The sequence below is a fragment of the Lagopus leucura genome, unplaced genomic scaffold (genome assembly GCF_019238085.1).
Source record: "Lagopus leucura isolate 7727_CA_CO unplaced genomic scaffold, USGS_WTPT01 Super-Scaffold_73, whole genome shotgun sequence".
In the NCBI taxonomy this organism is placed as follows: domain Eukaryota; kingdom Metazoa; phylum Chordata; class Aves; order Galliformes; family Phasianidae; genus Lagopus; species Lagopus leucura.
Window position 1 is genome coordinate 92387032 of NW_024962252.1, and position 22821 is coordinate 92409852.

At 36.4% G+C, this 22821-nt stretch overlaps 1 protein-coding gene across 7 annotated transcripts in view; it reads left to right on the plus strand.

Moving 5' to 3' along the window:
- The window catches only part of NRXN1 (neurexin 1), a 629457-nt gene that overhangs the window by 275973 nt on the left and 330663 nt on the right, over window positions 1-22821 (plus strand). For all 7 annotated transcript variants that reach the window (XM_042884865.1, XM_042884874.1, XM_042884894.1 and 4 more), the window contains 4 exons: window positions 966-1088; window positions 5529-5910; window positions 6427-6617; window positions 19992-20165. In XM_042884865.1, the coding sequence (XP_042740799.1) occupies window positions 966-1088; window positions 5529-5910; window positions 6427-6617; window positions 19992-20165 (870 nt within the window). The remainder of the gene's footprint in view (window positions 1-965; window positions 1089-5528; window positions 5911-6426; window positions 6618-19991; window positions 20166-22821) is intronic.

Consider the following 22821-nt stretch of genomic DNA (forward strand, 5'->3'; position numbering starts at 1 on the left):
TTTTTGAAAAAATGTTGACATAGAATATAGTCATCTCGAAAATTTTAGTGGAGTTAATGGCCTGAGTCGGTGCAGTCCTGAAGTTTTCATGTAAAATGTTACTTCGTTATACATCTTTCTTTTGTTTTCATCAGTTTTTAGTAAGTTATAGGAACTGAAAAACATAAAGCAAGGTTTGTCTCTGCCTTGGAAAAGCTATTTCCTTAATCATTTTCTTCTCAGAGATTTTTCCTTGATCTTAAACATCTTCTCTTTCTTAGATATCTGTGAATATTTCAGTTGCAAATACATTGTGCCATACCAAACATTATATTTGTTCAAAAAAATGTTTGTTTAACTGCTTACAAAAATAGATTACAGGAAGATATTATCCACAGAGTGAAAAAGGAAAGTATGATTTGGTGGCCAGCTAATATGAGAAGGTACTGAATATAAATATTTGTATGAATATGTAAGAATAGATAATAATGTAATAGGTGATCTTCTGAGACATCCAGATGAATAAGCATAGGCTGAGGAGCCAATGCAGACGAAGAAAATCTTGGCGCAAGCACATTAACTGTTTACACCTTCCCCCCAAACTATTTTTAATGAAGGAACGGAAAAGCAGTGTTTTAAACCCTTGCTTAAATTTTCCTTCTGGCTGCAGTAATCCTATTTCTTGAAGGGTTGCTCATGACTGGAAAATGCTTAACTAAATCCATGTTGACTGTGCCTATTTATGACAACCTGATTAATTTATTGTGTGCGTATAATACATTTATATAGTTAAGTTGAGAAAAGAAATGTTTTAACATAGTAACTCTATATTTTGAGAATTGATTATACTTGTTAATTTTCTTGCTTAATACGACTTTTGGTGAGTTTTAATGTTTGCCCAGCCAGTCTCTCTTTCTCTCTCTCTGTGAGGTTCACATGTACAATGATTTAGAGATTGCATAATGACTGTTTGGCATATCCTACAGGCAAAGGTCCAGAAACCCTTTTTGCTGGCTATAACCTCAATGACAATGAGTGGCACACAGTGCGTGTGGTTCGACGAGGAAAAAGTTTAAAGTTAATGGTGGATGACCAGCAGGCCATGACAGGTAGTATGACGTTGTGACTTCATGTTATCTGGGTGGGGAGGGGAACACAGAGGGAAAATGGCAAAAGTAAAATACCTTCATCTGAAAGTAACAAGATGCTCGCTTTCTTTTCTTGAGTAAGATCTACATTGTGCCCCTTCAAATGCTATTATTGGACTTAACATTTATGTTACTCTAGCACTGCTGTTAAAATTGATGAAAACCTTCATGCTGACTTAAACAGGTATTTTTGTACAGTAATTGGAGAAAAATCATTTGATAAATCACTAATGAAAAGGCAAGTAAATACTTTTGCAAAAATACTAAGTTTAAATTAAGGCTAAACTCTAAGCCCATCAAGAGGGAATTTCAGAAATATTTGAAAGATATTTTGTCGTTTTTAAGACTTGCCTCAGCTGTTCTAAATGACTAAGCACTAGGCAACAGGTTTTTCTGTAACACTAGAATTGCAGTTTGATGTGAGAATAAAAAAGGTACAAATGCTCATAGATGTTACAAATACATTCGTATTTTATCTCACAAATAATAATTGAGAAGGTTATTCTGTTATAAAGTCTCACAAATGTGTTATAAATAGCATCAGATCTGGCTTCTAGCTCTGATTGCTTGCACAGTACAATGAGCCTAATTTTGTTTTAGGTATTTAGTATTTTCCTTTGCTTTCATGTTTAGATAAAATATATCATTATTTTTTGGCTTTGTTAAAATGGTTAAAATTTTAATGGTTTTTAAAAGGAAAGCACCTCCTTTAGTTCTTTTTCAAAAGAGCACTCAGGACTGTTTTGCTGGTAGAAGAATAATTATGGATGTGTCAATGTAGCTTCCAAGATACATTTTCTAGAATCAGATATTACTAATAGGTCTTCCAAAGGTGAAGTAAAAATTTATGCCATGTATGTGATGATCCTTTGTATCATTTTCCCAAGAAAATGGTTTAAATGAGTTATTTCACAATTTTTTATTTTCTTTACGTGAGTAGAAATACATACTACTGAAGGAAATATATAAAGCATCATATTGCTGCTTCAACTGGTGACTCAGATAATAAAGTTACTTTGGGAACAGTTTCTAGTTAGAGGAAGCTGTTTGGAATGCAGTAAAATACAGTGTCTAAATATGAATTTCCTTTGCTCCTTAGAGTTTTTTATTTAAATGTAATGCAGATTTAAAAATCATCAAAAAGTACTCTTTTTCTTTTGGAATCAGTCCCAACTGCTTAGTACAGCTTTAGAAATTCAAAATATATGTGATGGGTTATGATGAAAAAGGAAGATTTCTATCATATAGAGTGTAGTCAGTGAAGCAATAAGCAAAGAATGCAGGACTGTACATTTTTATTTTTCTTTCTAATAATTTTTCATTGTGGATAAGCATAGTTAAAATTAGATGTCTCTACAAGTTAAAGCCAGTGAGTATTTTCACTTCGGTTGCCTCTTAATCAAGGAAAACTTTTGCCTGAGTATCCACATTCTGGTGCAACACTCGTATCCTTTCCAGATGCCAGTGCATGTATCAGAAACTGGCCTGTTAACTCAGTATGATTCTCAGTTTTTGCCTACCTGTGCATAATCCACAAATGCTTAACTCTCTTCACCCAAAGGGAGAAGGTTGTCTCAGTACTTTGGATGGACAAAATCTTCCCAAAATCTCCGCAGGAGGTTATAGGGCCAGCCTGTGTCCTCCTTCATCTGTGAGGAGGGGACTGGTGTGAGAGAAGGGGCTATTGGGAACGTGCAACTCTGGTATCATGGGAAATTTTCTGTTAGTACCAAAAGCATTGCATTTTCTTCTTGGCAAATTTTTGTTGCCATGCATCCACAGCTTTCCTTCTTGTTCCTTTCCCTTTTCCCCTTTCCTTTTCTTTTTCCTTTTCTTTCCCCTCCTCTCTCCCTCTCCCTTTCCCTTCCTCAATATATTATATTGCCAAACCTTTCACCAGCTTAGGTTTTTACTCCCATCTAGTAGATCTTCAAATGTATACAACACAAGTTAACACATAGGAGCTTTGAATTCCTTAACAGGTTAGTGGAAACATTGCCATATCACGTTGGATTGCCCTTACATTAAGCTGTTTAGAATTTTTCTTCAGATGTTTAAAATATACCCTGGTAATTTACATGAAGGTAAGAAAAAACGAAGTTCCTGCCCAGAATTCTGGCTTCCTCTCAGCATGGACTGTTTTCATTTTTTTTTATTCCATCTCTTCTCTCGTTTAGAAAAGCTTGTCAGGTCCAGAGAGCTTAAGATGGAAGGGGAGCCATTAAATAATTCAGCTTGACTTTCCTTTTTTCACAGGTTATGAAGTCCTTTATATTTGCCCATGTATTGCACACTCCTTCTTACCATTGACAAATGCATAAATTTATGCATGCCTAAACAGTCTTTCATATCTAGCTTTCATTATAAGTCATGCAGATGGTTTTGATAATTTTACTCAGCAGAAAAGAGTTTAAATGCTTGTAGCACTGATGCACTTTTTTTTTTTTTTTTTTTTTTTTCTTTTTTTTTTTATTATCTGGAAATGAATGAGAAATGAAATAGGTCACCATAGTTGGATGTTGGGAAGGATACCTAATTTATGCTTATGAAAAGCAATTCACTAGGCCTGTTCCATAGCATCACAACAGGTAGTGCATTATATGCACCTGACATAAGAATAGCACAGAAGGACCCAAATTCTAAGCACAAAGTCTCAAGCAATTTTGTACAACTGAAATGTTAGGAGGAGAGTTGGGATGTGAGCCCAGATTTCTGGAACTTTTTTATTACTGTGCTGAAGAAAAAAAATACATTTAAGGTAGTAAATGTAAAGAGGATACTGTGCTACAGGCCAAAGCTTAGTGGATTTTTGCCATTACGTTTATGCAGTGCCATCTGAAGTGATATAAGACTGGAATACATAATGTTCCTCTAAAACTTGTTCTTCAGCTCTCTCTGGCTGTGATCCAGTGTACAGCTATTGGCCTTGCAGAAGGTTATACATCTGGCATTGTTCAAGACAACTTACTACTGGTTTCTGCAAGGAAGAATCCACCTTCAGTAATATATAAGAGGAAAACATATATTTAGAACTGATGTTCAGAAATAAGAACATCAACAAGCTGTTTCTGGAGATTAAGATACTGATGTTGTTCAGTGGTATCAGTAAAATTATAAATCGTGTAGAATGCATCCTTATGCTAAGCAAACTACTTGAAAATATTTAACATAAATTATTAACTGCTTTTGGTTTTGTGTGTGTGTGGTCTGAAAGGTCCTAAGATATTATTCTATGTAACTGAAGTAATTTGTGAATCTATACCCCTGGGCAAAGCCCAAATATGAACATTCACCTTGCCTTGATAGCTGCCCTATTCACACAGGCATGCACTTGCTTATAAAAGCTTTGCAAGTCTGAGCATGCCACAGTTTTCTGCAAGATTGCCAAGCACATCCAGCTCAGGTCAGAGCTCACACACTCTTATTGTAGTTCATTCAGTGCAGAGGGTGCTTGGCCATCAACAATGTGCACTGCAACTGTAGGGACATTATTGAACAGCTTTATGCCATTACATCTGTCCCACTTCTTGAACCTGGAAAAAAATCTTAGAAAAGGGAGCTCTTTAGTGGACGAAAATTTGAATGTAGGATAAATTAATAATCAGTTTTAATACTGATTTGTACACAGCATGCAATACCAGCATTGATTGTTGCCTTCAGGTTAGCTATACAGTCTGAAAATTTTAGACTTTTTGCTATGCATGACAAAGAAAGACCCGGGGTACCTTTGAGGCTTGTGGTTTCTCTGATGTAAGCAAGTCCCTTGTGGTTTTCAGGATGACAACAGACACCTGGATGTGCCCTTACTGCACACCTTCAGGTTTGTGCATCACTTGGGCTGTGACTGCCTCCTCCCCTACTTTGTCCCCACAGTACGAAGCTAATTACTTTCACAGTTTCTCTGACCACAATTTCAGGACAGGATTTTGCAGCAGGCAAGCACTACTGTACCTAGGACTGCTTAAACAGGAATCCTTCCTGCTAAATCCTGCCCTTTTAACCAAAGCATATAGAGTAATGTCCCCAAGACTCTTATACTCTTCCATGAAATTCCGGCTCTTAGATTCACATTTGTGTTCTTAATGTTGTGGTAATTGCTTTTGCTTAGAATAAAACAAATTATCTGATTAACTGTAATCAGAGTGTGGGATTTCATTTACAGTTGGATATATTGCTCAGTGTAGAAGTATTGTTGTTGGTCTTATCTAAACATAACAAACTTGGTGAAGAGACTCTCAGATCTTTACAAGTAGTTTGGATGACTTTAAAAAGTCCTCTTTGGGATCAGGAATTGGCCTGCACAATCTAAGTGTGGAATTCCTGCACGTGCTTAATTGTGAGATGTGCTTTTTGACTTCCTATTTCAAATACTAATGTGTGTTTTCTTGTTACTGTTTTAAGGTCAAATGGCTGGTGATCACACACGGCTGGAATTCCACAACATAGAGACTGGAATAATAACAGAACGCCGCTACCTGTCTTCTGTGCCTTCTAATTTCATTGGGCATCTACAGAGCCTTACATTTAATGGCATGGCATACATTGACTTATGTAAAAATGGAGACATCGATTATTGTGAGCTAAATGCAAGATTTGGGTTCAGAAACATCATAGCAGACCCTGTAACCTTTAAAACAAAAGCAAGTTATGTTGCATTGGCCACATTGCAAGCATATACATCTATGCACCTTTTTTTCCAGTTCAAAACCACCTCTCTGGATGGATTGATACTTTATAACAGTGGCGATGGAAATGATTTCATTGTGGTTGAATTAGTAAAAGGGTACGTATGGATTGGTGTATTGATAAAAACAGGCTATTCCAAATATACAGACAGGAGGAAAAGAAAGGAAAGCTCTGGGGACAAATCTTTACCTGACTAATTCAGACTGATGAATGTTTCCTCATGTTAAGCTTCATGTGTTTTATTGTGACTTTTTCTTTCAGATGAAGCTAGATGCCTGAAAAATATGAAAATAAGTAATAGGTATAATAATAGCATTTACCCCAAAGCTGATAGCCTTCCTTGTGTTCTCTCTCTCTCTCTCTCTCTCTCTGTTTCCTGATACAAGGAGTGCTTATTATTTTCCAGAAACTTGAGATGTCATCTCAGCCCCTATAAATTTCTCTGAAATTCTCTCACTTAAAGGTGCTTCCTCATTCGAGGAAGTGTTATCATCCCGTTTTACCACCACTGCTGAGAAGAACAAGGAAGTGGAAAATATTAGACAAATTAATTAATTAGTTCCTCCTTGGTATGTAAAGAAAAGGAAACTTCCAATTTTTTCTCTTTTTGCAGATATTTACACTATGTGTTTGACTTGGGAAATGGTGCAAATCTCATCAAAGGAAGTTCTAATAAACCTCTGAATGACAACCAGTGGCATAATGTGATGATATCAAGGGATACCAACAATCTCCACACTGTAAAGATTGACACAAAAATCACAACTCAGAGCACAGCTGGAGCCAGAAATTTAGATCTCAAAAGTAAGTACAGTAATTTCTTTACAAAATAAAGTGAGAATCACTACAGAGTGGTAACCTGAAAAAGGGTTTACACTTCAATATCATACAAAATATTAAATTTGAAAATAATTAGTATGTCCACAGGAGATGCAATTTTCTTTGTTGACCTGACAATGGCAGTATAGTAGCAGTCTTGTGTAGTTAAGTACAACTTTAAATGTTGTGCTTAAGAACACAGAATAGTACTTAAGAACACAGAATGGACCAATATCATACTAAAAGATTTCTAGTGGAATAAAGGAGCTCTAAGGACCTTACAAAGAAAGCTTGACTTTATGTGAACATGAGTTATGTTACTGGCATGCAGAAGCCACAGCCCAATTTGTACAGTATGATTACAGAGGTTTAGCAGAACTAATGATCTCCATGTTAGAAGCTTGGAGAATATTTTCACCTGGTCCACGTTGTTCAATATTCCACACAAATTTCACCTTCCATTGGGAAAATAAATACAGTGCAGTATATTTTAACAGGCTTTATAAATTTCTTGTTAGGAAAACCGACATTTTATAGCAATCAAAGAAAATATAATATTTCAGAAGCCATGTTGTTCAAAGTAGACATTAATATTCCATCAAGAGCTTGTTCCTTGCTGAATTTTCTTCTATCTACCTCTGAGTCACAGAAAATGAGCTAACCTCAGTAATTATTCTGGATTTTGTGGTATTTTGCATGTTTGCTTCACTTGTAAATACTGTAAGAAAGATTGAAAACTGTCTCAATATATTGTAGTTTTCAGCAAGGTGCTTCTTCTCAGAAATTCTTGGTCTAGAAAATGAAGTTATTTGGATGGCTCATGCTCCATTCTCAAAATTCAGTATGAATATTGTGCCATGTTCTTTCTTATGTTTACATTCCTCCAAGTATATTCCAAGTTTATTTAGTATAATATTTCCGAGGTTTTCTGATATACTGAAATCATACACCTTATTCCTTCACATTTTTGCATCACAAAGTGCTGCTTGTATATATGCATGTATTAAATCTTTTTTTTTCCAGTATGCTAGTTAGACATGTCTAGAAAAAATAATTCTGATCTGAACTGATAAGCATAGCCATTTTATGCTACATATTTTTTAAAAGGAAGGTGGTGATTTGCTGTGTTTCTTTGTTTAAAAAGAAATTTGAACAATGTGCTTAATAAAAGCACTAGAGGGCAGTGTTATTTCACTAAATGCATTGGCTTGTGCCTTCACAGAGTCCCTCAGCTAGGATAACCTATGGAATCCAGCATTCTTTTGTTTTCTTTATACTGAAAATTCTACTTTTGCTTTACCCTTTTGAAGTTAAACTGTTGATAGCTGGTGCATTTTGTAACCTTGAATTCCAGTTGGAAAAAAAAAAAGACTGAAGAGTATGAAAAAACATACTTAGAATTGAAGTGAGGAAGGTGAAATGTTCTGGGTGCTGATTTTCTGTAGTTCAACATCCAGGAAGTATGGCTAGTAAAGGAATAACAAACCTGGCATTTTCAAGCAGTAATGTATAGTTAGCATACACAGTTCCTCTATCTCCAGCTTTTTACAGCAGCATGTTACTTTTTTTTTTTCTTAATGTTTTATTTTGCTCAGATTAAATTCCTTAAATATGACAACATCATTTACAGTGAGAATTTTGGCTGTTTTTCTGATACGTTTCCAGCAGGTTAGAAAGGAGAAAAATAATGTCTTTCATTATTGTTTTTTCTTCCTCTGTATTCAGTTGAAATGCTTTTGCATGGCTTTTTTTTTTTCTTGTTTTTCTTTTTTTTTTTTCTCTGTTGTGCTATAAACACTCCCTACACTTAACTTTACCAATAAGAACAGTCATGGTTAATTCATTGTCCTCTATTATTTTAGCCCTAGCAACAAAGCAAATTTAAACTTGTCCTTCCTGCTAGTGATAGCAATCATTCTGTGTAACTGGAGTTTACACTAGCAGAAATATAAATGTGTACAGATAATAAAGAATTCTGCAGCCTTTCTCAGTAATTATATAGTTGCCAGATTTCAAATGCTGAAAGCCAAGATAATCCTGGAAAGAATAATCACATATATGCAGATTTAAAAATAAAAAAAATGTACAGTGAACTCAGTGCAAAGACAGATTGTGTTGTGGAGCCTGCACAGGATGCCAGCTGTACGTGAAAGCAGACAGTTGCCATAAAAGCACAGGAGAAAATTTCCACCATACATTTCCTTCTGGGTACAAGATTTGGCTTCTTAATACAGAAAGCCTGTTATTAGAGAAATGGCTTTCCTGCGTCTCCTCTGACACAATTTCAGTGGACTGGAGTTGGGAACCTGTGGAAACACATGTGCTAAATTTTCCAGCTGAATTACTGCAGTCTCTTGATCGATAAATGATAAACTAGAGTTAAATAAATAAATGAGTGAAAATAGTTCTGTGTCAGTTTCAAGAACTGTACTGTTTTTGTGAGCAGAGAAAAACAGCAAAGTGTACTCAAGTGGAGTTCCATCAGATAACCTACAAAGATAAGTGAGACGTAACAGAAAAGCATTGTATTCAACTTGCCAATATACAGTTATACAGTAAATCTGCTTTCACATATTTCATAAGCACTTTCCCTGTCCTGCTTGCAGCTGGTTAGCATGGCTATGTCATTCAGGGTTTTGACAGCAAGAGAAGTTGGGTGGAGAATTCTCCTTGCTGTTCTCAGTATTGTGGAGATGTAGTGTAAGAGGACCGAGTGGCCTGAAATGTGCACAAAAATGCAAGTGAAGTTGGAATTTGACTCATGTTCTTGTTCCTCACCACTGCCAAAGGAAAGATGTCTCCTTCATTCAGGCTATGTGGGTATTGCAACATCTGTAATGTCTCTTCTGTTTCCACACTTTCTTTCTGTGGTGTGGGAATTGAGTTCTGGAAGAGTTTTTTTTATATAAGTACTTGAAGACACAAGAGGAGGAGGAACATCCTCAAGTGTAACTTTGTATCCTCATAACTTGTAGGCTTTAATCTTCCTTTTGATTTGCTTTAATATGGACACTACTTTAACCCCCCAAACAACTTTTCACCTATTTCAATTAAAGTGCAAACATACGAAAAGGAAATACACACAGAATGACTGTCCAGAGAAAATTCAGATATTTTAACGCTTTATTTATTTGTAAGTTGTGATGAATAAGTAAAATATCACACTGTCATGAACGGAAAAGTTAAAGAACGCTGTTGTTTACATTTAACAAAAAGTAGATACAAACTTTTCAAGGAATTGATAATTTCAGTACAGCACTATCCTATCCTGTTCCAAACTTTCTAGTTGTGCTTTATCCTTCAGGATAAACTGTAGTCATCTGAATTCTGATTTTGGGCTATTAGTACTTTCTTTTAAAGACAAATTCACCATCACAGAAAATTTCTGCCCAAGTCTACAGTTTTGGTTTGATTTTTGCTGCCCGTGCAGTGTTTCACACATTTACTAGAACTGCTGTTCTGAGCTGGCATCCATACTTCCATCTTTTCTCACTTTATTCCCTTCCACGTGGCCTTCCCAAACGTCAATTTTTCTAGTGTCCGTGATAAATAATATTTATTCCTGTGCTACTGTGTCACTGTATCCTCCAAAATAAATAAAATAAAAATAAAAATAAGAAAAAAAAAAGCAATTCATGTTAGAGCCCACCTCAGAATCAACACTCATATGTCTAAAAATTCCATCTGGATTTATTTTTGTCTGTTTTATTTTACTTCTGTAGCCCTTAATTGTTCTCCAGCTGTCTCTGTCTCTTCTTAAGATATGACTTCTATTGCTATATATTTGCCTTTTCATTTGCCCTTTTCTCCTGTGATATGGAAGCAGCCTGTTCTGAAGCCTCTGAAAGAAAAGCAATCGCATTATTTTCTGGTGTAACATCAGTGGTTTCATAGACACCCTGAAATATACTTCCATATATGTAAAGGCTCACTCAGAAATTCATCCATCCTTGTAAACTTCCTGCATAGGTTACTAAATTATCAATAGATCTATTAGCCTTGTGTATTCATTGATGATTGGTAATAGTGATTTAATCTATAAGGGCTTGCTTTCCCTGTCAAAGCACATTGCTCAAACCATGCAAAACTGAGCTAAATTAGTCTTGGTCGTTGAGGAGGCTTCTTGCTACAGTGATAGAAATTGAAATAATTTCAATTTTATGTAATAATTCCCACTGTTGTCTTATATTGAACCCATTGTTATTGTTGCTGCATTATGTGTTCTTTTGTGTATTTCAAGGTCTCTATTAATGGTAGCATTTTTTCATATTTTTAACAAAAAACCAAAGCTTTATTAAGAAGAATGGAGAAGTCTTTTACATATAAACCCAAAATTGTACAACAGAATGAGTATTAGCACTTACATTTCTCAAATGAGCATGCATGAGTTAATTGTAATGACCTTGCCAGCGGGCTGTGAGCTCCTCATGCAGAAATAATGCTCTGTTTCAAATACAGAACTCCAAATACAGTCACCAGTAAATAGATCTTTCTAATGTGACTCGTTGGAGTAGACAACAGTGGATGCAGCTGTTGTCTTCCTGACAGTGTTGAGAAAGCAACCTCTGTTCAGAGTAGTTGCAAAGGTAAAGTCAGCCTATGCCCTACGTCAAAATAGCTTCTACATAGGCAAATGATGGGTCATTGTCCATTTGGAAGGGAAGTGAAGGCCCAAAATGCAGGGACCACTTCGTAGGGGAAGTCTGTGACTGCCTTGGGCCTGGGTTAGAGATACAAAGAGAAAGCTTCCTTTCCTGGCTAACCAGCCCTCGGGTTATTTTCTGTTGTTGGTTTTTTGTTTTTTTTTTGGGTAAGCAGTGATGGAGCTCTAGCAGGAAGTTTGAGGAAACTCAAGAGGGACTTCAGGGCCTTGGGACAACTGATTAAGGGTGTAGGAGCACAAACAGTGTTTTCCTCTATCCTTCTGTTTGCAGGGAATGGTGAGGGCAGAGACAGGAAGTGCCAGCTGGGTGGCTGAGCCCAAAGAGTTGTGGTCAAAGCCTGTGTTCCTGCAGCTGTTCTGCGTGAAGGTTATTACCTTCTCTGACTGTAGAATTTCTTTGAAGCCCTTCTGGAATACTAAGTAAAAGTGCTAGCACTAATGTAGGAAGCATCTATACTCCCAAATCAAACAAAAGAAAAATCTGAATATTTAGCTTAAATACATCCCACTAACAAAGTTCTGAATTCTTGTTATCTGCAAGTTGTAATTGGAACACAATCTCGACTTGCATAAAGTAATAAATTTCTCTCTCCCCGAGCTTCATTCACAGATACTATACCGGCTGTCTGTGGGGCACATTTGTAGAATCCTAACATCCTTCCAAAAGCACATCCTAAATTTGTTTTCAAAGTGTGCTGCCATGGGCATTGTACAGTCCTCCCCATAAGTTTTGGAATTCTCACCAAGCAGTTCTCATCTGAGTCTAGAGGTAGTTGTCTGGGTAAAGAAGACGGTAATGTAACAAAAAATGTTTCCCTCTGCAAACCCACATTCAAACTGAGCACATTTAACCTCTGTCAACTTCTTCATAGGGTTATGTGGAGAATGTTGCCTGATGTAGTAGCTAGGAGTTAGAGTTTTGTAGATGCTGCAGGTCTCTGATATCCAGGCTACCTGTCAGAAAGTGTAATTCTTTGCTGTTTTGAAAACAAGCTGTCTGAAGTGCATATGTTGGCTATTGAAGTAGAGAATCAATACACGATTTCAGAAGAATAATTTATCTCAGAAGGGAAATCTAAATGTACTATGGTGTAAAAATCCCCGCTTCATTAGATTTTGTCTGCTTTTCAGATGCATTCAATGTGCAAAAGTGGCTAGAACAGGAAAGAAATGAAAGACAGTTAATACGCTTTAATACCTCACCTTTGTACCACAACCACCCCCCCTTATCTATGAAGTAATTTGTGTAGCATCAGTTCTGTGGGAGATGGATTACCACGCACATTTATATGGCAATTAGATTTTATTATTTACCATTTCACACACATCACCATCTTTCCTCAAAGTCCATTGGACAAGCAGACTTTAGATGTGATTATCTTTTTTCTTCAATGCCACTGCCATTCATCTAAGTTTTCTGGGGGATGGGGACAGTGTAGGTGGGACAAAGAGAAATGATTCTATGAAATAAAGTGACTGGGAAACAGAGGATCGTTACTGTCAAGAAAATGAAAAATGCTTTTGTGTAGCTGTTTCCTGTTTGAGAGTATATGTAATTTAAGAAAGGGATTGATGACTTCTAGGGAAATTGTAATTTTTAACATGGAGAAATTTGGAATAATGTTCAGACTTAATCACATCCCTTCTGTATATATGTTTTTGCCTGTTGAAAACTCATCTGCTAAGGACGTGGCCACTGCTGCCTTTTCTGTCATATAGCTTCACTGAGCTCTTTTTGAAATGTTTTCTTTAAAGAAGTATGTTTGCATAAGCATTGAGCTGATTTGAACAGAGCTAAAAAGCTTGGCAGGATTGAAAACTGAGTACCAGGGGGTTAAGTATGTATGTGTGGAGCACATCAGGGAGAGCCTGACATATAAAGTAGGGTACAGGATAACAACAGCCAGAGAAGTTTCTAGGCAGATGAATATTTGTATCAAGTGTGGAAAATGCTAAATGCAAATATAGCATGATGGGATAGGATGTGGGATCAGGAGCCTTGGAGAAGGGTAGAACAGCAGATCTATCTCCACTGTGGACTGCCACTGAAGTTAATAGCATGAGAAATCTTTCTTGGTGCACCTATTAACTCTGCAAGTTTTCTTAATCATCTCTTTTAATCTTCACTGCCTTTGTCTTTTGTCAGCGTGAATTGCAATCCTGTTCTAAAATGAGTAGAAAGAATAAGCAGTATCAGCCAAGGAAGGGAATATCTTCAAAGTTCAATTTTCTTGACGAATACCTGCAGTACATCCTATATGCCAATAAGGATGACTGAAGAAAACTCACAGTGCTGGCAATTTCAGTGCTTGTGATCTCTTCCCTTTCCCTCATTTCTTTTTCCTTTTTCCCCTGTTTCACTTTCTCCCTTTTTCCCTTACCCTTTTCTTTATTTTCTAATACCTTTAATGAAATATTCAGAGAAGATGCTGAAGGCAATGTAGAATTGATCTGAAAAGATCTGTTTCTATGTTTCTTCAGGAACGAGCAACTTGCTAACCCATACATTGTTTTCTCACCTTTGCCTTGCTTGGTTATCGGTAGAGGGATGAGGAATACAGAAAGTGCCATCTGCCACATCATACAACTGCCTCCTGCCCAAAGCATTTGAAAGGATAATAGGGGAGAACCTGGACTAATAACATAGCTAACCTTTCCTTTATTTGCTGAAAGACAGTCTAAATGTGACAGAGCTCATCAACCCAGCAAGGAAAAATATTTGAAAAGCCCAATTTCTTCAAAGCCGAACTAACATATAAACAAACAAAAAACGCATCAAAACCATGACTTTAACTGCAAATCAATACTGAAGCTACAGAATAAACTTGCTGAAGTAAATAAGTGGGCATAAAGCACTAAGTTAACATATTCATGTCTTCCCTCAAGTGCTTTGCAAGTGGTAGACAAAATTCAGTAATGCTTGATTCTAGCACCAAACAGGTTTGTGAATGCACAGCAAGTGCATAGCATGTACTGTAAAAAGCCATATGCTGGAGTGAATATGCTGCAGGAGCTGTGTGGATGCATCATTTAAATCTTTGTCAGCTATCCTCCAATTCATAACTTGGATCACTATCACAGCAGGCTTCTTGATGTGTTCAGAAAGGAACAATTACAGTTCATCAACTTATTTCTCTAAGTATCAAAACCTTTTTTCTGATATGGAACAAAAAGTAGATGTTTAGAGATGATAATGAAAGTGGGATGAGACAATCCAGAAACAGCACCTCAGCCTGTTGTACTGAGATGCGTATACAGCTTGGGAAATAATCAGGAAGAATTAGAAGCCACTGTGGTAATAAAAACCATGATATTGTTGCCATCACTGAAGACTGGTGGATGGTTCCCATGACTTGAGTGTGGTTATTGATGGCTACAAGGCTTTCAGAGTCATAGAATCATTGAAGATGGTGGGCTAGAGAGCAAGTAAAGGCATGGACCTGTTGGAGGGCATTGAGAGGAGGGCTACAAAAGTGATCCAAGGGATGGAACACCTCTCCTACAAGGATGGCTGAGAGAGCCAGGGCTCTTCAGCTTGGAGAAGAGAGAGCTCCATGAGAACAAATAGGAGCCTTTTTCTGTCTAAAGGGAGGCTGTAAGAAAGAAGGGGACAGATTGGATATTAGGAAAAGTTTTTTACAGTAAGGGTGGTGAGGCACTGGAACAGGCTGCCCAGAGAGGTGGTGGAAGCCCTTACCTGGAGACATTTAAGGTCAGGCTGGACAGGGCTCTGAACATCTGATCTCAGGTTGTGTACTCAGGTCATGAGAATGATTTACTTTCATCTTTCAAATAACTCGAAAATAACATAAGTTGGGACCTTCTTATATTGAGATCCACCTGGTAATTGACTGTGCAATTAAACAACACATTATAAAGCAATTTGAATTGATCTTGTAACAGCAAATCATCTGCTTTGTGAAGGACTTGAAGAGTGAGCGCTTTTTTCTTTCCAGATTATGCTTTCCCTATTGTATTTCTCAGTCTTTGTAGTCTTTATTCCTCTTCGACTGCCTGGGGGAAGAAGGTGTTATACAGTTGATCATTTTGAAACAGTGTATTTGGAGAAAAGCATGACTGCCACCTCAGCTTTGCCACAGCCAGCTATTCCTTTGTATTTTCATATGAAGGAATGGCAGAGATGCATGTTGTGCTTTCAGAGCCCACCATGTTATGCCAGGCTATCTATCTCTTCCCAGTATAGTGCAGAAGCAGTCTTGTTCCTAGAAATAGTAGTGATTTTGCACAGTGTGGCATTAGAAACTAGGCATACAGATTTCTATAATGAAAGAGAAGAAATGAAGGGAATGGATGAAAGTACCATTGAAAACAACAGAATAAGAAGAGAAATTGTCCACTTTTGGAACGAGTGATGGATTTTATATGGCTGCTTTTGTGCCATATAAAAGTATGTAGGTGATGTTGTTTTCGTGGATTTTGGAAAAGCCACACCACAAATCCTTCCAGAATTTTTTTTTAATTTTTTTTAAATTTTTTTAGTTTTTGGTGTTGTTGTTCTTATTTGTAAATAGAACCATATTTGAATGACTTGTTTCTGTCAAGAAATGAGCACCTGCTGCGTATGGCAAAACATAAAATTTCAGAAAAGTAAAGCAGCTTGACTTTGATTAAGCTACTGTTTCCTGAGCAGTTTTTATATGTGCTCTCCACTAGTGCTGGAAGACAGTGGTAGTCCTTAAATTAATAGTTTTTGCTCATCAGCATATATCCTGTAAGGATTCTTGGGTTAGGACACAAATAAGGAAAGGAAGAAAGCATATAGAATGACATCTCAGCAACGTAGCCAGTTGTAACTGGTTCCAGTGTTGACTACATTGAGACCTGGATTCATTTACTAACAAGCAGATTTTTTCTGTGTTAATTTCATGCATTCCTCAATGCACAAATCATCTCTAAGTCAAAAAAGAGATGGATGTAGATAGGAAAACACCTGTAGGTATCGTTGAGGTTCAGCATTATCTGTAAAAATATGTAAACAATAAATAAACCCCCCTGAATTCTTCTCTACCAAAGCATATGGTGTAAGCGGCCAGCAGTATTATTCTTCTGGTTTGTACACAAAGCTCTGAAAGTGTTGCCTTCCAGGTGATTGCTCTAGCACACAGCACACAGGCCAGTGAGTAACACTCTAGCATACTTATTTTTTTGGCCTCGGAAAAGAGAGAAAATGATCCTCCTCCTTTGAATAAAACAGGACAGCTCTATGTAACTAGTTCTAATATAAATAAGAAGAGTTGTGAGACTAAGGAGTGTCTGCTCTGGAAGTTTGAAGCTTCTCTGGCAGATCCTAAGCTCTCCAGATATCCAAAGGTATTTTTGGAGCATTCTGCTCTCTCCCTCGCCCTTTTCTTCTCTGTCTTTATTTGCCACTTGGCATATTTAATTATGCATTTGTTACCTTCTAAATGAATGAAAATCAGGAAGCTTATGGGGGGGAAAAAAAAAAAAAAAAAAAGTTGATTCCCAGAAATACATTTAAAAAGGAAAATGAACTTCAGAACAAAATACACACAGAAGAGGTAATAGCTAAATTGTAGTTCCAGAATCTATGGTTAGCACTATAATAATGAATGTGTCAGTATATTCCTCTCAGTATGACCCCTAGAAAATGGTCAACTGTTGAAAAAATAAAGAAATAGAATTGCATTTTCGGTTGTGCCTTCTGAAATGGCCCCCTACTTTCAGCGATGATAGTATTGCTGTAGATATCTTTAATAGTGTCATGATCTCACACTACTGATCTGATGAACTGTAGCATCTTACTTTATAATTTGTGTGTAATTCATAAAGGAAACAAGATATGCAATAAGGCATTAATCCTGAAAGCCTTTAATGTATGACATCTCCAGAAGTAAAGCTGTACTACATAAGAAGTGAATAAGATAGCAAAACCTGAGAATTGACTCATAATCTGCTGATTCCTCTCATCTCTTTTTAGTGAAATAACTAAACTGCATAAATAACTTATTCTTAAATATTTTCACTTACAACATTTTCTGTAGTTGTCTCACCTGAATTTCTCATGGACTGAGTGTTGTTCCTACTACTCTAATTTTTCAATGTGATGAACACAGAAATAAAGAGTGTTAAATTATTAATTCAAATAAAAGCAGCTATGCAAAATGTTTGTGATGGCAAATAGGAAAAAATGCTAAAAGAAGTTATGTCTGCAAGAAAGCATTATTTTGTTCTATCAGCAGCAGACTCAGATCATACTTGATATTAAGTCTGGGAAAGTTTCAGTGGGTAGGAAATAGTTGAATATGGTTTTAAAACTGTAAATCCAAGAGTCAGTATGGCTGCTTGTATGTTGTATGTTAGTGTAGTGCATTACACTTCTGTACATACAATAGCTAGTTGACTGTATTTCACTTTTATATTTTCAGGAACAAGTATTCTGAGTTCATCTCCGTCTTCTGCCACTGTAACATAAACTTTTTCTTCCCATTCATCAAAATGATTGCTAAATGACTGTGAAAATTCACAGTCTGAATTTTCTTGAGGGATGGATCTTAGGAGTTAGCAAGGGAACATTTTGGAAGTCTGCACTTTTAAAGGTTTAATTGTTCAAAGAATAAAAATGGTTGTTAGGTTGAGAGTTTTAAGAAGAGATTGCATGTGCATCGAGAAGAAGGGAAAAAAATTGACTCCTCTAGCATAAATATAGCTTTCTTTCTATTGTTTTCTGGAGTTTCCCTCTTTTAAGTCTGTTGCAATCAGGTCAGATGAACTGTTTCTATATTCTGAGCTGACAATGACTGAAAGTATAGAACTTCAGAAAACCCATAAGAGCTTTACTTTCTAAATGTTTCACCTGAGAAAAAGATGATGAACATTTATGATGGGGCAAGAGATTTTAACTTGTTTCCAGTACAGCTGGTTGAAAAATATCAAAGGTTTTCTACTGTGAATGAATTATGTGCTATTTGTAGGAATGCGGGGATCACCATATATTAAGCTGCTATGCCTAACATCACGGTTCTGAGATTTATACTATATCTTAAAGCTCTAGAGGAAAGCATTATTTTGTTTTTCAAATTATCCATGTGAATAGGGAAAGCTTGAGGTTTCTTAGTATATTATGATGATTGCTAAGATTTTTTGCTTGGATGGGTTATAAGATTAATAATACACACGTTCTCAAGGTTTTTGGCTCCATTGATTCACAGTTGAGTTTAAGGGCTGGTATGCAGTGAATAAAAATGTTTCAATGTAGTATGCAGTTGTTTGATTCAGGTCATTTCCTTGCAGGTAAACTGTAAGCTGTTACAAACAGCCCTGAATTGCGCTCCCTTGCAAACAAGTGAATACGCCAAGGAAATGCAAGCAAGGAAAAGGTCTAGCTGCTGTTCCTACTCATAACAGATTAAAATGAGCCACATAGGGTAGTGATGATGGCTGGTTCTGTTGCTTTAAAATCTGCCTACAAAGAATGGTAAACTTTTAGGAAATGTTAGGTGTGGAAAGCACCTGGTGAAGCTTGTAGTCTGACACTTGAGGCACTCCTTATGGAAGTAGGTTGTTGTTAATTTGAAGAGTAGAGGAAAAGTGTTCTGGTTACCTGAGATGCCAAATATGTGAAAGAAAGGCACAGCCTAAAATGTTTTAAAACAGAAATGCATACCCACATCTGTGTTACTGTACTTCCAAAGTAAATCTTCAAGCTATTTAATTACTCAAATGAAGGAAATAACCAGCTTGCAGCCCTGTTGACCAAGGTTCTGAGCAGTTTATAGGACCTGTCCACAATCATGAGCATTTTGGATAATAGAACTCCTTTTGCTCAGTGGGCAGAGTGCCATTTTGAAGTCATCCAACCAGCACCGTTCCTAAATGACTGACACAAGGTGCAAATTTTGGAGAGGGAAATCAGTCATTTTACTGCTGACCAGTGGCATGTATAACTTTCTCATAAGATATATCTCTAAGCCTGCTCTTCTTGCTCTGTTTTTAATTTGATAGTTGTGGATAAGTGAACCTTAGGTGTATCTTAGTGTACCACTGAGTGCTTTTTTACATCAATGTTCTGGATTCATGGTCAGAATGATCTGGGTGCACATTCCCTGAATACATTCGTGACGTGTCAGTGTTGGATGCATTTTAGAAGAAGGTAAATTCTAAATACTAAAATCCTCATTTGTGAAATAGAAACGTGTTTCCTATATATGACAGCTGGCACATAAATAACATTTTCAGGTACTGCTAAGTCATGCAGCTATGAAGAATAGATATGTATTTGGAAAATATAGTCCTGCTAAATCTTCTCACATCATCTATGCCACCAGTGTTTTCTTCTGCATTTAAATAATAAAACAGCATCTCTGACCTGTTACAAGCAGTGTAACAAAAAAACTGGTATTAGAGTGGAGCTCCAGCAGTATTCAGACAATCATTTAATGATGAATTGTGCTAGCTAACCACCTACAAAACCTTCTCACTCTTCTTTCCTTATGACAAGAAGGATGTGCTTTGTCTTCTCTTGAAAACTTATCTCCAACACGTCTTTCTCACTATCCTGAAAACATCTTGAAGGAGCAAATACCGCAATCTCTGGAAGTTTATTGAGGTCTCAGAAAAGTTTTGAAGAATTTTTTTTATTTGAAGTTCACTCAGGTCAAAAATTCTACAGCACTTTTTTTCTTTTTCTATGGCTAATATTTCCTTCTTCTTAACAGGTGATTTATATATTGGAGGAGTGGCCAAAGAAATGTATAAGTCCTTACCAAAGCTGGTGCATGCAAAGGAGGGTTTTCAAGGCTGTCTTGCATCAGTTGATTTGAATGGACGGCTCCCTGATCTAATCTCAGATGCTCTCTTCTGCAATGGGCAAATAGAAAGAGGATGTGAAGGTACTGAGTATGCTGATGTCTTTTTATATTATAGTGCAAGTATTGCGCTGATTCTGAGTTTTGTCTGTATGTAAACTCTACATGTGGTCAGTCTGTATATTACCTGCTAATAACTTAATTTATTGGAACCCTTCTAACATAGACTGCATTTCTATTAGTGTTGTGGATAAAAATCTGTGCCTGCCCTACAGCACAGATGGGTCTGAGAATGTGAGTTAACTTCTTAAATATTAAATGTAGGTTCCATCCTTCTCCATTAGCCTAGTTATTTTGCATGTATCTTATTTACTTATGATATGATGTGTTTTAAGTAATGATAGAAACAAAACCAATTAGCTTCAATAGAGTCCTTTTGTATTTTCATGACACGTAGATGTAGGTAATGCTAAAGCATTAGCTAATTAAAGACAATTTTAAAACAGACCTTTTGTGTTTATTAATTGAAGGGTAATTTATGACACTTCAAGATCAGTCTTTCCTCAACTCTATTTTAGCTTACCTTTGAGATCTGTACTGTCACGGATCTTCATATCTGAAGCCAGTAGCAACCAAATACATTTTTTCTCACATTTTGACGCATCTGAAATATTGTGGAATGTAAGTGAGGATAGTATTGAAAGAGGTGTATTTGTAAGTCAAAGGTATCAGTCTAGTTCTTTTTCCTCCTGTCGTTCAATTCCATTTTTCTTTTCTTTATGAAATAACTTAAATTGTCCCTGTATATATATATTTTACTCACACAGTGCTGAATTTTGTGGGCTTGCTCAATTCTACATGTTTTCATCTCTCAAGCACCATTCTTCTCTGGGCAGAAGTTGTGTAAATGACATGTTAGTGTTTCAGTTCTGAATCTCAACAATTTTGATACCAAGTTTGTTGCATTTGCAAATACACAATTTAGACTATTCAAATAGAGCTGAGAGAGGATTCCTCAAGCTTCGCCACATCAAACTTTCTGACAGACAAACTCTTTTCATTTACTGTACCTACAGTAAGTTTGTGTGGGTGGAACTTGCTCGTTCTTTTCCTGTTTCCTTTAGTTACCAATATAAATTCTCTTGATAGAACATAGAAATATGTAAAATTCACAGCATATTTTTATATAGCCTTAGTGTCTATATCTCTCTCAGGAATGAAAAAAAAAAAAAAATATATATATATATATATGTTCATTTACAGTGAGTTTGAAAAATTAGATTCTGCTTTCTGAATGTCATGAGCGAATTCCATGCCTGTACCATCCCTTTAAAGAGTCAAAGTATGCTTTAATTCCATTATACATTTCATGGCTTCTTTTGAAATTATGTAATTTTTTAAATGAATTTTATGTAGTTCAAAGAAATATTGCCATAGGCCTAGAATGCAAGTTCACCTTTTAAACCAATGGCACAACTAAGCTGTCAGTGAATTTAATAAAGCTACCAGCAGTTTAATAAATGCAACTCAAATATTGTTCTCTTTGGTGGAGAATCAGCTTTTTCCGACACCAAAATCATCTGACACAAGCAGAATGGTTAAACCAGATGTGCTGCCTGGCTCTCAGAGATCTGCCTCATCAAAAGTTTTGCCAATAGAAAGAAAACTTAAACACCATGGAATGAAATATCCCCTTTCACCCTTTTTCGCATAAACCTTGCAAGTGAACCCTTCCATCTCCATTGTTCTGCTGTTTGACCCATGTTGGTGATCTTCCCATGTTTGACCAAGTTGGTCTCTTGTTTGCAGACCATGGGTCAGATGTACAAAAATATTCTGACATATAAAAAAACATATGGAAGTCTTGCAAATTTAGCTGCCTCCTAGAAGTCTCTTGTATGCCTCAAGCTGCCCAGCGCTCTGCTGCTGTGTACCTACAGGAGTGTCTTCATCCATAGAGCTGAACAATTTTACCTCTTAAATGGCAATGAGACGTTTAAGATCTGTAAATCCCCTGAGCTGTTGAGTCCAAAGAGCTGATGACACACAGTAGTAGAATTAATTTCAAAGCAAAAAGTGTAAGTCACTACCACTGTCAATCCAAAAGACAGTGTGTGCATGTCCTTTGCTAATACTTAGGAGGCTTTGCTAATAGCCTCCAAAATGAGACACTTGGATTTGATATTCTTCAGATTCTTTTGAGATTGAATTCCCTCATTAAAAAAAAAAAAAAAAAAAAAAAAAAAAGAGGGGTGAAAGGTCTTTTACTCTCTTCTGTCATGTTTGTTGCCGTGATTTAATTTTATCTGTTAGGACTTTGTCCTTAAAAAACTGATATTTGTCAATAACTTTACTGTTATATAAGTGTGTTAAGGTATTTTTTTTAGGTATATTTTTGTGCAGCCCCACATTATACGATTGGGGTGACAAATTGTAAAGTTTGCATTTCAGAATTAAAATCACAGGCTGAGGGTATCTGTTCTCCATCATTAAGCATTAAATACAATTTACATGTAACAGAGTTCATCTTGTTGGCACGTTTTCAATGGAAAGAATAGATAGATTCTGACAACTAAAAACAGAATATGCTAACTAGGTCTTCAGACTGTTAATGGTGAACACCAGAACCACACTGTGTCAACCCTGTTTTTCTTTAATCAGATCCATTGTACGTAATGCACTTTAATCAGATTTACAGAAAATACTAAATTATTTTAAAAAATTGTTTTAATATATTTGG